Source organism: Notechis scutatus, chromosome 4, assembly GCF_049901735.1.
Source record: "Notechis scutatus isolate UNSWTSFEM ecotype Mainland chromosome 4, rNotScu1.2, whole genome shotgun sequence".
Taxonomy (NCBI): Eukaryota; Metazoa; Chordata; class Lepidosauria; order Squamata; family Elapidae; genus Notechis; species Notechis scutatus.
In genome coordinates, this window is record NC_142012.1 from 123,972,886 (window position 1) to 123,989,481 (window position 16,596).

At 37.6% G+C, this 16,596-nt stretch overlaps 1 protein-coding gene across 5 annotated transcripts; it reads right to left on the reverse strand.

Moving 5' to 3' along the window:
• Positions 1 to 166: 166 nt before the first annotated feature.
• On the reverse strand, positions 167 to 16,505 carry MORN4 (MORN repeat containing 4). 5 transcript variants are annotated; one of them, XM_026675024.2, is made up of 5 exons: positions 16,375 to 16,455; positions 6,789 to 6,886; positions 3,783 to 3,897; positions 2,473 to 2,582; positions 167 to 2,254 (listed from the first exon to the last, which is right to left on the reverse strand). In XM_026675024.2, exons 2-5 carry the CDS (start codon positions 6,853 to 6,855, stop codon positions 2,106 to 2,108), a joined length of 441 nt encoding a protein of 146 aa, XP_026530809.1. In that variant the 5' UTR covers positions 6,856 to 6,886; positions 16,375 to 16,455; the 3' UTR covers positions 167 to 2,105. The 5 variants fall into 5 exon arrangements, with proteins under 5 accessions (XP_026530809.1, XP_087820843.1, XP_087820842.1 ...); XM_087964717.1 differs by lacking the exon at positions 16,375 to 16,455 and adding an exon at positions 10,965 to 11,363; XM_087964716.1 differs by lacking the exon at positions 16,375 to 16,455 and adding an exon at positions 11,276 to 11,360.
• Between the last annotated feature and the right edge of the window lie 91 nt (positions 16,506 to 16,596).

Here is a 16,596-nt window from a genome sequence, read left to right on the forward strand (position 1 = left end):
CACACTTATGACAATTGCAGCATCCCTAGTCATGTGATCAAAAATCAAATGCTTGGCACTACTGCATATTAGGCCAGAATAAACACAAGATCCATTCTGGATCTGCATAATTGAATAAGGCTAATCCACCTGCCTTGGTATCGGAAGAAAATAATACACCAAAGTCGAGCTTCAGCAACTCTTTATTTGGCCAAGGCCCTTAGATGGGCAAAGACACAAAGGCACGAGGGTAGCATTGACACACAGACATTCAGTGTAGAGATAGGCTGGTTACAAGGGCTCCAGCATGGCACTTAGGAACACACATTACATGGGTCAATGCTTGACTAAGAATACCGCCCCGTTAAACAATCCCATGTTTAATTTTAGTGCACAGAAACATAAAATGGTTGACAGATACAGAGTTATTCTTTATTGACCCATTTTAACTCAATTGTTACCCCACGGAGGGATTTGCTATAATCTCTAGAAAATTTAACTTCTATTCCTCCAGCCTGGTATTTTCATTCAGCCTGCTTCTCTAGCAAGGAACCAGTTATCTCTTCCATATCATTGCCCATCTATTTGTACAATATATGAAGAATGCCCTGCAATCTCATCATTTATAAGTTATTATAAGGTGTTTGCTAGCTTCCAGTCTTATTTAATGCATTTTCTACAATGGTGTCTCTCAATCTTAGCATCTTTAAGATGTGTGGACTTCCTGATGACTTCTGGGAGTTGAAGTCCATACATTGTAAAGTTGCCAAGGTAGAGAAGAAACACCGTTCTATAGAGATATACAGTATGGCATTATCTGGGAACAGCTGTCTCTTTAGCTTTACGGCATTGTATAAAAGATGCTGTTGCTTATTTTGGATACATATAGGGCTACACATGCCATTATTCTGTGATATTATAATATATTGGACTAGTGATCAGCATCCTGAGATTCATTTTATTTTAAAGCAAATGTCTAGCCATTAAGGCAGAAAAGTCAGGCTTGAAACATTAATGGAATGTGTGGTAAAGTTTCAGACGCCAAAAGAGGGAAGTGTGGGTGGAGACAAGGAGTATTTGTGTGCAAAGAAATTCCAGTTTTGAAGTAGGAAGGAATTTGCAAAACTTTGCCTTGTCCTATGACTAGCAGAGGCAAGGTTTTAAAAAGTAACAACATTCCCTTTTTAACATTTGTAAAACGATACAGCTGTATGTACATGGCACTACGGTAGATGAAAACCATGTAACATCTCTGGAGTATAGTGAATCTCTTCCTACTATGGCCCTTAAATAAGTGATCTGCATCCATGTAAGGAAGGGATAATTGTGAAATGCTGTCTGTCACACAAGAAGCTCACAGTGAAAACGGCCTTAGCAAATTGTGTAAAACACAAGGCTAGAATAAAGAGTGGAAAGAGATCCTGAATCTGTTCTGGAGTCTTAAAGCATAAAATGTAGTAGAACTCAGACATTCTTATTATGCCGATCTACAAAATTGTTAAAAGTCACATTCAGAAAGTCTAGAATTCTTAATGCCACTCAATATGTTAATTCTTTGCTTTTTGTATTTATTTGTTTATATGTATTCATTTAATTTTTATAAAGAAAGGAAGACTGAGCAGTAGGGAATCAACTAGAGGTTTAGGGACATATAAGAAGATACAAAATTAAGCTGAATACAAGTTCTTTACAAGTTCTCTGACCACTGGAAACCAACTCAACTGATCATATAACAACAACAGCTGTGTTAGGTTTGTGGCAAGAAAGATGGATTGTATATTAACGAGCCCCAGTAATTGGGATACCCATTGTGCCCAACTCAGTTGTGGGGTTATAGGATTAGCAATCTGTCTAATGGAGAATGCTTCTAACAAAGGAATTGCTATGATTTTGGATGTGATACTGACAGGACACATAGGCTTCATAGCTTAGTTTTGGCACCAGTTCACATTATAGGGGCCAAGCTGCTTAAGGAAATGATAAAGGCAAGCAGGGTTCAGTTATAATAGTTTGCATCCTAGAGATGGTATTTCCTTCTGTGAATCTTGTACTCCATACTCTTACCAACCTCTGGGTTAGGCTGCCAGTCATAAGAAAGCCCTGTGTTATGGTAGAATTTATACTCTTTATGCTGTCAAGCTATGTGCCATCTTGGAAGCACTCTGTGCACGTTGGACCACTGTCTGGCACTTTTCCCGTCGCAAGAGTTTGTTGTTTTCAAAAAAGCCTTCATTACGGGGTTTCCCATGAGAGCCATCAGGAAAAGTCAAAAGTCCTGTGGGAGAAAACAGAACATTATTGTTCAGTAGGAAAGTTGATTTGTGCATGCAGTGCTATGAAATATGTCTGCATGTATCTCAGAGGATGGTATTTTTAAACAAACTCTCACATATGCCCTGTTCCATGCTGCAGCAAACTTCCAAAATAGATTTAATCCAAGATTATTAGCTTTGATGCTTAGTTACACCCACAGGATGTATCCTTATCACTCACCAAAACCATCAACCCGTCCACCCTTGAATTCTCCCTCGAAGATCATGTTGTCATAGCGTGTGAAGACTCCAACACCGTTGAATTTTCCCTGCACAAATTCCCCTTCATATCTGCAAGAATAACAGGAGTGTGTCTGATTGGACACTGCTATCTCATTTGCAATTACTATAAAAAAGTTCTTAAAACATCAGTACTAAATAAAAGGAAAAGGGCCTTAGAAGTATTAATGGAATATTTTAAAACATTCAGTGGCCATTCTACAGCATGCCAATGATCTATACTGAAAAAGTATATGGCAACAAATATGGGATATTTTTGTTGCATACTTGTATTAAAAGAAAATTCATGTATACAAAAAGTAACAACACACAGTCAAAATGTTAAATAATAAAATGAAATTTAATGTAGAACAAACTAAAGTCTTACACTTAGGCAAGAAAAACTAAAAGTACACATAGATTGGGAAACCAGGCTTAATAGCAGTAACTGTGAGGGGGATCTTGGAGTCTTAGTGAACAACCAATTAAATATGAGCTAACAGTGTGCAGCAACAGCGAAAAAAACCCAATGCAATTCTAAGTTGCATTAACGGGGATACAATCAAGATCAAGCGAGGTAGTAATACCACTTTATAAAGTCTTAGTAAGACCACACCTAGAACACTGCATCCAGTTTTGGTCACCACACTATAAAAAAAGATGTTGAGAATCTAGAAAAAGTGCAGAGAAGAGCAATCAAGATGATTAGGGGACCAGAGGCTAAAACATATGAAGAATGGTTGCAGGAATTGGACATGGCTAGTCTAGTGAAGAGAAGGATCAGGGGAGACATGATAGCAGTGTTCCAATATTTGAGGGCCTACCACAGAAAGATGGGGTTCAAGCTATTTTCCAAAGCACCTGAAGCCCAGACAAGGAATTATGGATGGAAACTGAACAAGGAGAGATTCAACCTGGAAATAAGGAAACATTTTCTGACAGTGACAGCAATCAACCAATGGAACAGCTTGCCTTCGGAAGTTGTGGGAGCTTCATCACTGGAAGCCTTCAAGAAGAGACTGGACTGCCATCTCTCAGAAATGGTGTAGGGTCTCCTGCTTGGGCGGGGGATTGGACTAGATGAACTACAAGGTGCCTTCCAACTCTGTTAATCTATTATCTATAGTCATTCTACAAAATCCTTTATCATACCATGAGCAATATGTACTACATATTTATTCTTATTTTCTGAAAACAACTCAGATCATGCATGTGGGTCCTCTCTTTGAACTAGCCAGTACAATGCTACTGAACTCACAATCTGGTACTCACCTGGAACCATCTGCAAAATTGAGCACTCCATATCCATTGAAGAGACCATTTTCAAAATGTCCTATGTAAATGCTGCCATCAGCAAAAGTCAATTGTCCAATACCATGTCGACGTCCTAATGGAAGAAAATGAGAAGCATTACTTTTCTATCAGTGGCCAAAAAGGTAGATACTGTTGTTTGTAAACCATATCTTATCAATCAGTGTAATGACATGTTACTTTATATTAGTTTCAAAATGAAAATGAAACAATAACAGAATCAGTGCCAGATAATCTGGTAGGCAGATAAAGAATGGAAGGAACCTCTTGTTGTTTGTTCCTTTTACCAATCATTATTTATAAAACACGTGGGCTGCATTATTCCATGCATTATATCATGCACAGGTTCACAGCACTTTTTTAAAAAAGATATGTGAAGCAGGACTAGTTTTCTAGATTTGACTGAATAGCCACTATTATAAAGACTCTCATATACCACACTGATTCAAATGTATATCTGTAAAGAACATTTTTCCACAGCTGGGCCCTATTTTGAAACTGGATGGAAATGAAATGGACTTAAGAAATTGCTGTCCAGTTTTCAATCCATTTTTCAGCTTTGATAATGATGTTGGCCAGGTGTTCTGGTTACTATGGTCCTGACTGGTATAAAAACAAGCATTAATTGCTTTCTTTTCTTGAATTAGGTCTTTGAGGGAATATAATTTTCAGTGATAGATCTTTGGTATGCCACATAAAACACTCAGTTAACTCTTGCTTATAATCTGGTAAGCTAAAAATAAAATGAAATTTGATTAATAAATAGGAAAATCTTTCCATATGGTGCACTGGGTGGATGGTGGAAATAACACCCTTCTTTCTGTCATTTGGACTATGTTCAGAATATTGCAGTGTAAATTCAGTGCCAGAAAAGTAAACATAGATGGCTGAGATGGCTAACTTCTTCATAAGTACATGAAGTAAATTTTACAATACCAGTTGTAGATTTCTCCAACATGGAGTAAACTCAAACAGAAGCAGATATGTTACAGGTTCAGAGCAGAGCTCTAGTTTTCAGTAAGCAAGCAAGCAAGTTACTTTCTCTTTCACTTTAGAGCTGAGTACAGAACAGAGATAAACCATGCTCAGATTTTTTTTTCTTTAAGTTTCAGCCCTCAATTCAGCTCTCATTGGCTGATCTTGTTACTAAGCTCTATTCCAGTTCATGAATATACTCTGACAGACTAGAAAGAGAAACTGGCAGAACTCTTGTGAATTACTATTGAGTTTTTAAAAATGAAAGAAACAGCTTCCCCAATTGCTTTCACCACTTCTGCAGAAAACTTAAAAGCAAAAAACAAAAAAAAGTCCAGCATATCACCAATGTACTGATGGAGAAAGAGGTGAAAAGGTTTAGTGACCAGCTGTTGTTTGTCTTTCACATTTTTGGTATGTCAATTGTAGATGCAAATATGTAGGAATCAGTGAAGGGGTGCTTCAGAGCACCACTTATCAAAGATAGCAAGAAATCCCCAATGCCCATAAACTACTGTACCTCTTAAAGTACCAGAAGTTTCAGTATTTAGTTCCTTCCCCAGTCCTGTCAGAGACAGATGTCCCAAAATAAGTGTTGAGAGCAGTGATCAGTGCTAGATGGGAAAAGGTATGCCAGTATCTCTATACATTGGACATACCAAAGAACAGATAATCGCATACATAAAATGAAAATGCAACATATATAGCTGGTCATAAGCACTGTCGACAACACTAAGTGAGTAGGTTTATTTACCCCAATCCTTTTCCTTCCAGGCTTTACCCTTCATATAGTCATAGGTAACGGTAAAAGTTACACTGAAACATAATTCCTAAAGTTGCTCTACTTTTGAAGAGAAATTCTGGGATTTTGTTTCTGTGCTGACAGTAGGAAAAGGCTTATCTTTGTTAACTGTCTTATTTCTTGTCAGATAACACAGGTGATTGGAGAACATTAGTTTAATTCCAAACAATAATCTTATTGCTGCCTAGATTTATATATTGTATGACTTGCAAATCCCACATGATCCCACTAAGTATATTGATGTATTCTGGCCCATCATTAGTAACCAATAGTAAACTGTATAGGGATCGTGAAGGGGGTCATCTCCATCTCCTGATAAAGATATCTTGGTAAGGAGGGCAGAGAGCAGATTATTCTTCGACATCTTTTCAAAGAAAACCTATTTGCAGAACTAGTTTTAGAAGCTCTTCTCTCACCAGGATGAAGCTTATGTTCTTTGCTGCCATCCTAATTCTTTGCAATAGTCAAGATAGCTTCTTGTAGAAGCTACTGCAAAGTTGAAATTAAGAGTTTGTAGCCATCCTTCTCTAAAAGCTATGCAAGCATCTTCATTGCTAAATGAGATGAATCACCTCCAGTCACCTGTAGATCCTTATTATATGCAAGCTCCTTTTATGAGAGGTCTCCTGGCAAGAGCATGGATTTCTTTTATCAGCTATATCTATGATAGCAATTGCTTTTAAGCACAACATAATTTTCCAAATTTAGAAATACTGTATGAACACAAGGTACATATTTCTTGTTTCTGAGAAAAGAGATAGTATAAATACAATTTATTGTTAATGATTACTATCATTGCAATTGTAGGTTCCAATTGCTTTGTTTTCAGTCCAATTTTCTGTTTACAGATGTATACAGATTTGAAGTATCTTTCCTTTATACTTGTGCATCTAATACATGTTTAAAATAATTAAGCTCTTTTATTTCTCTCTGTTTGTTGAGACAAATATTGAGAGTGTTCCCCTTCTTTTACACTATAAGTATTTACTTGTTCTATGGTCATTTTCATAACTTCCTCTTAATAGAGTTCCTGATCTAACCAATTTCAAAACAATTTATTCTATTTCATAATGACAATAGAAAAAATTCTCTGGCTTAATTCTCCATAGTAATAAAAATAGCCTGAATCTTTCCCAAGTAGGGTCCTACAAGTGAAACTGATGGTACTGCACCTATGAAAAATTACTTACCTTCCTTCCATTCCCCACAGTATTCCTCTCCACTGGAGTAAGTGAATGAGCCCTTAGTCAAAGTCATGATACTAACTTTCAGGAAGACAGGATAGCAGCTGCAACAGAAGTTTTAGGAATATGAAAATAGCATGAGACAAGTTTGAAAAGGGAGAAGAAACATTTACAAAACTGTTGGGTCCTTGGTGCTCCCTGAGCTTTGTAGTTTTCTTGTTGATGTTTTATTACCAAAGTATGGTAGATAACATCATCAGTGCTAGGAGGGAATGGAGTTTACGTTTACAAAACTGTGGCACTATGAATGGGAAAGTTAGACTGGGTACTGTCAAGAGAAAGGGTATGGCACACTGTTTATTACTACAGCAGACTTAGCTTGCTCCATTTTGAAATAAGCAAATAATTACCATGTAAAAGGCCCTCCTGTAAGTCCATTGTCCAAAGTAATCTAACTGTATCACTAAAATCAGATCAACCATGTTTTATTAGATTTTGTTCCACTCATACAAAATACGATCTGCACTTCATGTCTCAGCTTGATAGTAAGCCAGACACCATTTCTGGTGCCGTACAGATATCACAAAATCATAGTATTCATTTCATGCATGATATTAGTAAACACCACAATATATTTTAGAAAATATTGCAATTGCATAATTAGTACATTCATAGCTTGAAATGTCTAATAGCCTAAGGACAATATAGAAAGTAATTTAATTCCAAACCAAGAAAGGGCTATGTATTTTCTCATTAAATTATGAAATAACTGTGCATTAATATTAATATTGTTATGATACTTAAGACTAAGAATTTTAATGATCAAATTGACCGCATATGTTACATGGATACATATAACAGGCACAATATTTTGATGACTGGCACATTATTTTCAAATGGTCTTCTGACAAAATAAGAACGGGTTACTGAAATACATAATGTATTTAGGGCTGAAATAAAATATAGAACTGGAGAGTGCTGCTGTCCAGATTCCAGCGAGCTAGATATCACCCTACAGTTCAACTTATTCTTATATTCTTTAAAATGGCATATGGAAATTCTCTTTGAAACATCAACAAAATACCAGACAAACTTTGTACTTCCATATTGATATCACTTAAGATCTTCTAAAACAATTTATGTGAGAATCACTTCTAAAATACTAATAGTAGCATACTGCAGAGAGTAGCCTCAAATCAGACAGTTACCCTCAGTGTGATAAAAGTAAATTTTGATCCCGTCTTTCCTTCAAGAGAGAAAGCATAGCTACCTCACCTCTTCTGCACACATAAGATAACTTTATTGTCATTTTTTTTTTTACTGAGAGCACACTGGCCCACATTAAAAATAAAATTCTGTTGCCTGGTGGGTGTTTGGGTGTATATTTACCCAAACATATACATAATACTAATATACACATGCTATATAGATACATAAATATATACCCGCAAAACACACACACACATATTCAAAATGTATAGTGATATACATATCTCACTATATAGAATGTGTAGCAGAAAGAGAAAAGTCCAGCATCAACTGAATCTAGATGTTCTGCTTCAGAAAACCACAAAGCCTCCTCCAAGAAAGCAACAAGGAAAACAGGTTGTGAAGAGAATGTGTAGTATCCCAGACAATCCTGCGGACTCTGCTCAAGCATTGCTTATGTGCAATACCATGATATGGTATAGTATACCATGATACCTTACATTAAAAGAACATCAATGAACAATGTCATTCATTGTATTTCAGAGTTGAGAGATAATAAATGAAAACTGCTGTTTCTGTTACTATTCTGCAATTTTATTCATATGAACTTCAGTGCAATATTGAACTAGATCACTTCCAGTTCAACCATTCCCTATATCTTAAACATAGAAGAATAAACCTCTTAAACACAGGTTGCTATTTGCTTTACTCTTATGGGATCCTCCCTCAAATGGTATTGATATAGTAGTTCAGTTCTCACACCACAGACTGATTTTCATTCTACAGGTATTTCCCCATGCCAGTTGTATATAAAGCAACTTCGTACTTTCACTGGAAAGCATATCCAATCCTTACACAAGAAATTTAAGCCTTACATCTTAGATTGCTACAATTTATTAATTTTATTTCACTAGACTAGACTTAAACTAGCCTGAGCAAAAGGACTCCACTTATGAAACATGCATGACTGCAATTTATCTGGAATAACTGTGGACACAACTTGGGTGGTCTCTATCCAAAAAAGAGTGCAGCTGGATCAACTCAAAGATGCAGACCACCCTTCCACTGCAGGTAATCAGATGGAAGTAATTTGAATTGAATACTAATAGCAGTGAAGCGTAGTAGAGTTACTGCCTTTCTTTCAAACAGTTGGAACATTTACATGGTATATTGAATTGTATCATTTGTGGAGTAGATTCTAACAGTTTCATGTTTCTGAGATTCTGTCAGCTTCTCTGATTTCACAAGGCTTCTGTGGTTCTGAGTTGCTTTGTCCATCACAGCTTCAATAGCTTGAGTTGGGTATTGTTGCATCTGTTATATTCTAATGTATTAAATGCTTTTGATAGTCACTGAAGACTAGGAAAGAAAAAGTGGGCAATGCTACATAACGAAACTGATTCCTTATTGATAATTGTTGCTGCTATATGAATAACAGTACTTATGGTTGGCATGGTGAGAACCATCCTTTCCCCTGTAAGAAATGGATGGCTATGTGATTGCTTGTGGAGAAAAAAGAAAAACCAAAGACTGCTGAAACATTAAACATTACAAAAAACATTAATGTTTTTTGAAGCCACAATAGTCAGTTTTACATATCTAAAAAAGCTATTACTACTTATGCTTTCTTTCATCCTGCATGCCCAACTTGTCTTTATTGTTAGTTCTTCAGGAGCAACATTTGGAGATACATCAGCTACAAAGATAATTATGTTTTTTCAGATATTCATCTATCCAGTACAGGAAAATGCACTAATATTCTACCTGCATTTCTGTTGCTTTGCTCTATAAGTTCTGTTTGTAATCCTTTGAGGAAGAATGAGTCACAAATGATTGGTAAGCAGTAATAGTATATGGGGAAAATGTTCACTTCTCAGACTCAGCTGTGGCCATATTCCTCAGGCGTCTCCTATTAGTGGATTATCTATTCAGCATACTAGTGCTATACACTTATCATGAATCCTCTGTTAGAATCATTCTCATACACCATTGGATAAGCTGTTAAGCATGAACATCATTTCTCATACTAGTGTATAGTACACAAAGACAGTAATTTCAAGTGTAAAAGCCAAGGGGTTTCAGAACAATAATCACATATACTATGAAGCAAAAACAAAAGATGTTATGTTCTATTTTCTTGATAACATCTCCAATTCATTTTATTTTTATTTTTTTATTTTTAGGGATCTTTAGAAAAAAAATAGCCTTTTTGTCCATAGCTAATAAAGCTAAGATTATAAAAAATAGGAGTGCTCACTTATTATATTACATTAAATGGGAAAACTAGTAGCATAATAACTATGAAGTGAACCAAGATTTCAAAACTAATCTCAGATTCAAGCCACACAATATTGTACACAAACCAATACATCTCATAGGAGGAAGTATAAAGGAATGTTCCCCAACTTGATTTTCTCCACATGTTTTGGATGACAACTTCCATATTCATCCAGTCAGTGTGTCTATCCTGGCTGAAGAAAGTAAGATTGAACATTCAATATATCTGGAATTTGATAGGTTGGATAAGGCTAGTATAAAGGAGCAAAATTGTGCCAGTCTTTTCTCAAATGCCAACCAGAATCACATTTTCTAAAAAGTTGCTGCTGTGAAAATACACATTTTCTTTCCTCTGAAGGGAAAAATTTGTAATTAATGATTAAAGCTGGTTAAAGGGCTACACAAAAAGAATCAGAGACCTGCTTGTCCTTTCAGGGATCTTACAGTACAATGACTGCTGCTTCCCTGGAAATAATTACAGCTGTTTTACGGAGCAGAGCAACTGCAGTTGCTCAGCAGCAAACCATGCGGGTAGCAGTTTCCCTATTTCTGAAGACATCTCCATACACATCAGCAGAATCTGATTCAATGAACAAAAAGCCAGAAATCAAAGAGGACCTACTGTACTCCTCTGCTTTAGTTTTCCCTACGCCGCAACATTTCAGGCAACGCTAACAGTCCTGAGTCATCACTTACCCCTAGGCAGCATCCCTCAGTAGTGGAATCAAAACTGCTCACTGCAAAGTCTCTTTTGACAGCTCCGCGACCGAGCCCAGCATCCTTAAGTCATGCCCTGCAGCCCGGAACCACACCCATCTAGTAGACTACAACGGCTCTGCACCCCGCTTTACCGGTCGCTGCTGATGCTTTCCACTCAGCCTTTCTTCACGTTGCAGTTTCCTGCCCCCAAAGCCTTCCTACCCGCCCGGATTCCACGCAGCATTCCCGGCCGCGGCATCCCTGTGCTTTTATCTACTCATTGCACCAACAATGACCGCGCCCCTCACCTGGATGCAAGCTTTGTAGCAGCAGCTGCCACCAGCCGCACGCCCCCCCCCTTTGCTCTCCCCCATGGGCCACCGCCTCCCTCCCTCCTCTATGCCAGGCTTCCCCCCATCCATCTCTCAAGGCACTCGCCCACTAGGAATTGTCCGCTCACGCTGTTGGTGGTTTCCTAGACAACCGGTAGTAACGCGCCCCTCTATTGCCCAGCCTTCCGGCTAATTCTCCCTTCCCGTCCCTTCGTGGCCTTCTTTGTGAAGGGCAAGGAAATTTTCACGGAACGGCCATTTTTCTGAGGGGCACAAAGACAAGGCTTTCTTCTCCACAGAAGCGAGAGGCTGCCATGCTGAGGCTCTCCAGAGCTCCCTTCATCTGCTAGGAGAGATGCCTTCTGCAGCGCCCAAGAGACAAAATTCGGGAAAAGATGTTGAAGCAATTAGGCAGTGCCCTTGAAGAAGAAGAAGATCAAAAAGGGGCGTTTATGAAACAATAAAACTTAATTTCAAGTGCCTGACTTTTGTTTTTGTTTTGTTCAGTAAGGAATGGAATGAATGTTTCTTTATGGCTACTGGATAATTTCAGATGGCTGATTTTTGTTGAATGATATTTATGCATTGAAGTTGTCTTTAAACTGTTTTGCTGAAATATTACACCCCTCCCAAAAATTGATAGCAAATCCACAACAAGGAAATGAATATTTCATTTCAACTCCACGGATGTTTGAAGCAATTCCATTAATAATAATAGCTACAATTTATTAAGCTTGTGTATAATGCCCTAAATCTTAAGGCCTCTGGGCAGTTTCAAAATCCCTTCATGTGTTAAGAGATTTAGACAAAACCAATTTTAAAAAGGCTACTAATTTCAAGGAACCTGGAGGATATAAGAAATGCATTGAATATGACCCTTTTTACTGCCAGAAACATTCAAACTAACTGAAAATAGACAAAACAAAAAGATGTTCTGACTTATTTTAACTTATGACACGGCAGCTGGTCACAACAGTCACTTGAACAAAACAAAATGAAATGATGTTAGATAAGTTATACTAAACAACTGTGACTCATTTGGTCATCTTTTCAGATATATTTCTTTATCCTCAACGCCTTTAACAATAAACAAGCTTCTAATATACTGCCTTAATTGGAAGAGGGAACGAGATGTGCCATGAAAATAGCCAAGTTGAACTCTACAGCATAATCGAACATAAATAGATGACCGCAGGAAATGTTTTATGACATTTTATATTATGTCATGTTTTATGATGATGTTACAAAATATTTATAGAATTCCATGGGTGTCACAGATTTTGGATTTTGGACATGTTCTGTAAGTTAGCCCGTTTGAGGTACCTTAGTTTAAAAATTGTTGCCCAATGAGGCATTGTTTCACCCAGTTAAGGGTTACACACAAACATGAGAGTTTTTCTATCCGTAGTATATAGATTATGACAGGAAAACCTAAGATATTTTAGCATAGAGCCTAGGCAAATATCAGAAGATTTCTGCTTTACCGACTTAGATATGTGTTTTTACCTTACCTTTGGAGAACATGAGATGGAGCTGATGCGAACATTCTGGCCTTCCTGGGCCTCTCTGGCCATTCAATACCATTAACCACAGTCTCCTGGACTGGCTTTAAGGCTTAAGAATGAGAGGCACTGGGTTATGGTGGTTCTCCTTCTTCCATAGCCTGTTCCATTTATTGTTGGTAATATGGGTAGTTGAAAAGTTAAGCCCTCTAGCCAGGGGTGGGATACGACAGGGTTAACTACCGGTTCGGGATTTATGAGGTTCAGTGATTTATGATGTGCTTCCTGCACGCTGCGAGCTGCACGCCTGTAAATCATCATCAGCACGCTGCATGCAGAGAAGCAGCCTTTGAAACAGCCCTCTTTTCCTGCTTTTTAAACTGCAGCTGTGGCTCATTCGGCTGCTGAAGTTGAAAAATCAGGAAATAAAGATCAGGTAAGAGCCTGGGTGGGCGGGTGGGCAAAAACATCAGCAGACATAGAACCGGTTCTGTCTGCTGCTCTTCAGAGCTACCGGTTCTACAGAGGTGGACAGAACCAGTAGAAACCCACCCCTTCCTCTAGCCCCTCCAATGTGGAGTTCCAGTGCTGGAGCCTTTCACCACTCCCTTTTAACAGCTGCATGAAGCTGCTAGGTTTTCTGACATTTGTTGGTGTGGAATTTAGTATCATTAGTATGCTAATAATAATTATATATCTCTGGATGGGGAGGTACTGGCTTCAGTTCAATCCTGGCAAGATGAGTAGCTATGGGTTTCTGCCACCTCCCCAGGCCTAAATGATACTTCATCTTTGAATCTGGATGGAGTGGCACTCCACCAAAACTGAGCTGGTACACAATTTGGGGTTGGGGTGTTCATTCTGAACTCACAATTTTTGCTCAAGGAGCAGGTGGCAGTTGGCATGGGATCCTTTGCACAGATTTGTCTAGTTGCCAATTGTTCCCTTTCCTGATCTTGCTCACAGTCACTCATGTCTTGGTCACTGCCTGTTTGGATTATTACAATGTGCTTTAAATGAATCTGCCCTCAAAGTCCACCAGGAAACTTCAACTGGTTGAGAACGCAGAGCATGCACAGTAATGGGGTCCCTAGGTTTTCTCATATTGTGTGAACTGCACTGTTTCAGTTTCCTTGCAGGAGCAACTCAAAGTGGTGGTCATCAGAATTAACCCAGGTAATCTGTGGGACTGCTTTTTCCTAACATTTACTCAGAGCAATAGCAGTAGCACTTAGACTGCTTCACAGTGCTTTACAGCCCTCTCTAAGTGGTTTACAGAGTCAGCATACTGCCCCCAATAATCTAGGTCCTAATTTTACCGGCCTCAGAAGGATGGAAGGCTGAGTCAACCTTGAGGCTGGTGAGATTCAAACCGTCAAATTGCAGGCAGCTAGCAGTCAGCAGAAGTAGTCTGCAACACTACATTCCAACCACTGCGCCACCATGGCTCATCCTGTTAGGTCAGATAGTGTGGCATGCTCCTAATTCTTCCTCTAAAATATTGTCAACTGATGGGAGCTAGAAAGCGTGATTGACCATATAACAGAAAAACAGAATTTAAATAAGAGAAATTACATTGTCTATAATAATAAATAATAATCTAGCCTCAAAGGCACCATTTTCCTATTCCCTAAAAACTTTTGGAAATAAATTACTCTTGATTAATGTAAATCATGTAAAATCATCTGAAAACATGGACATGTCAATTCTCATTCCTAATTCCAAATAAATCATGAATATATTAAAAAGGTACTGAATCACTATAAGATTCCTGCAGGTCAAGCTACACATTCATTAAAAACACCAATAACTGCAATATTTCTTTTTCTCTTTCTTAGTTATGTGTCCCACATAAGGTATCATAACTGATATTTTAGTAAGAGTTGTTTAAAACAATTTGTAATATAAACTGATCTGGCAGTTTATATTTTTCTCCAGTGTGAAAATTTTATTTTTTTGTATTATATGAGATCACTCAAATTTTTATTCTATGATAGCTAAGTGAAATTTAATTGGATAGTAATCATTTGTTTAACCATGCTTTAGTAAATAAATCATATTTAACTGCAATACAATGCATTGAACCATAAACTATAGTTTAAAAACTAGAGTATGCTAATGCAAAACCAAATAAATTAAATGATTCCCTATGTATTGCTTGAATCAAGAAATTCTAATGAACAGGTAAATGGAAGAATCTAGTTTTAAAAATGTAAACTTGAATACTACAATAGCAGTTCAATATTTTTTCCAGTGGATAATGAACCTATATATGATATCCCTATGATTATTCCATAAATATTTCAGACAGCATGCATTGGAATAAATATTACTGTGAATTGCATTGATATTAACAGTTTTGGTGACATGCAAGCACTTGAGAAATAAAAATGTTTGCCAGAAGAAGGTTTCATTATATTCAATATATTATGCAATCCTTGTGCTAAGCAGTTCTGAATAAAAAGAATAAAACATATTATTGTTAACAACATATTATTGTTATTAATAACAACATATTATTGTTATTAATAACAACATATTATTGTTATTTAATGTTTGTTATTGTTATTTAATATTTAATGTCCAATAGCTGGTGATTTCTGAGAAGCACACTCAGGCTGTTAAGGAAGTGGGAAAGGGGTTCATTTTTCAAGTTTTTAATAGCTTAAGCAAAACATTCTCCCCTCCCCCTCTTTAAATAGGAACTGTCACTTTGAAGAGGGAAAGTACAGCTTTTGCAACACAGTGTTGGCGGTGGAGCGAGGAAGGCAAGGATTGCCAAGTGCGCATGCCGTGCTGAAACGAGTTGAAATGGAGTTGGGAATGTAGGAGTTGCGATTGTTCTCCAACATTTTTATCTCAGAACAGCCAGAAATACAAATTCTGTCAATTTCTCAACATTAGAATAACTGAAACAAACGACCAGGGAAGCGGATAATTAAAACAGATGAGTTCTAACAGGATTTATTTACTAGATTTTTATCCTGCCTTTATACTTTATGAGTAATTCAGGGTAGTAAGCATACATAATACTCCTTCTTCCTCCTATTATCCCAACAACAACAACCCTGAGTTCTGCTGAGAGAGTGTGACTGGCCTAAAGTCACCTAGTGCTTTCATGCTTTAATGCGGAACTAGAATTCACAGTGGCCTGGTTTCTATGCCAGCACCTTCAGCACTACACCAAACTAACTCTTGGGTAGGAGGAAGACAAATCAAGAAAACGATCCAGTGACTCCATCATTCAGTAAGTGTTGCCTGGTTCCCATGATGAAAGTGAATGGGAGCGTGTAGAAAATTCTTGGAAACCAACGAGATCATAAATATCCAGAGGGTACCCATCTATTTCCTTAAAAAAAAAGAAGGAGTCTTTAGAGGCAGATTATTGCAATTAAAGGCTATGGGATAATTTGTTATTTCCCTTTACAAGTTTTAAGTCCTTTAAGAACCACGTAGTCAGTCCAGTACAATTGCAATGACAGCCTTTCTTCAACTCGGACAGTAGGATATATAATTTTTATGAAAGGATTTACAGTAAGATCCTATGACATTCCACAGCGGTGTTATACATACGTGATATATTACTGTACGTTGACATCGCGAAAAGAATTGTGTGTAGCACATTGACAAATGGTCATTGCAATCAGCGCAGAATACGTAGGTGTGATTTAGCAACAGAGCGCTAGATGACATAAAATGTCTTCAGCATAATCAGGAGGCGATACGATATACAGTACAATGTACATGTAATACAGAATGCGTGCGGCGCTCTGCTCAAGAAACGGAATTGTGACA

Excerpts from the sequence above, each read along its gene's own strand:
- MORN4 (XM_026675024.2), bottom strand. The coding sequence starts at position 6,855 with ATGACTTTGACTAAGGGCTCATTCACTTACTCCAGTGGAGAGGAATAC. Across the intron at positions 3,898-6,788 it reads CTGTGGGGAATGGAAGGAAG|GACGTCGACATGGTATTGGA; the intron begins GTAAGTAATTTT and ends TTCTTCCATTAG. Across the intron at positions 2,583-3,782 it reads AATTTTGCAGATGGTTCCAG|ATATGAAGGGGAATTTGTGC; the intron begins GTGAGTACCAGA and ends TTATTCTTGCAG.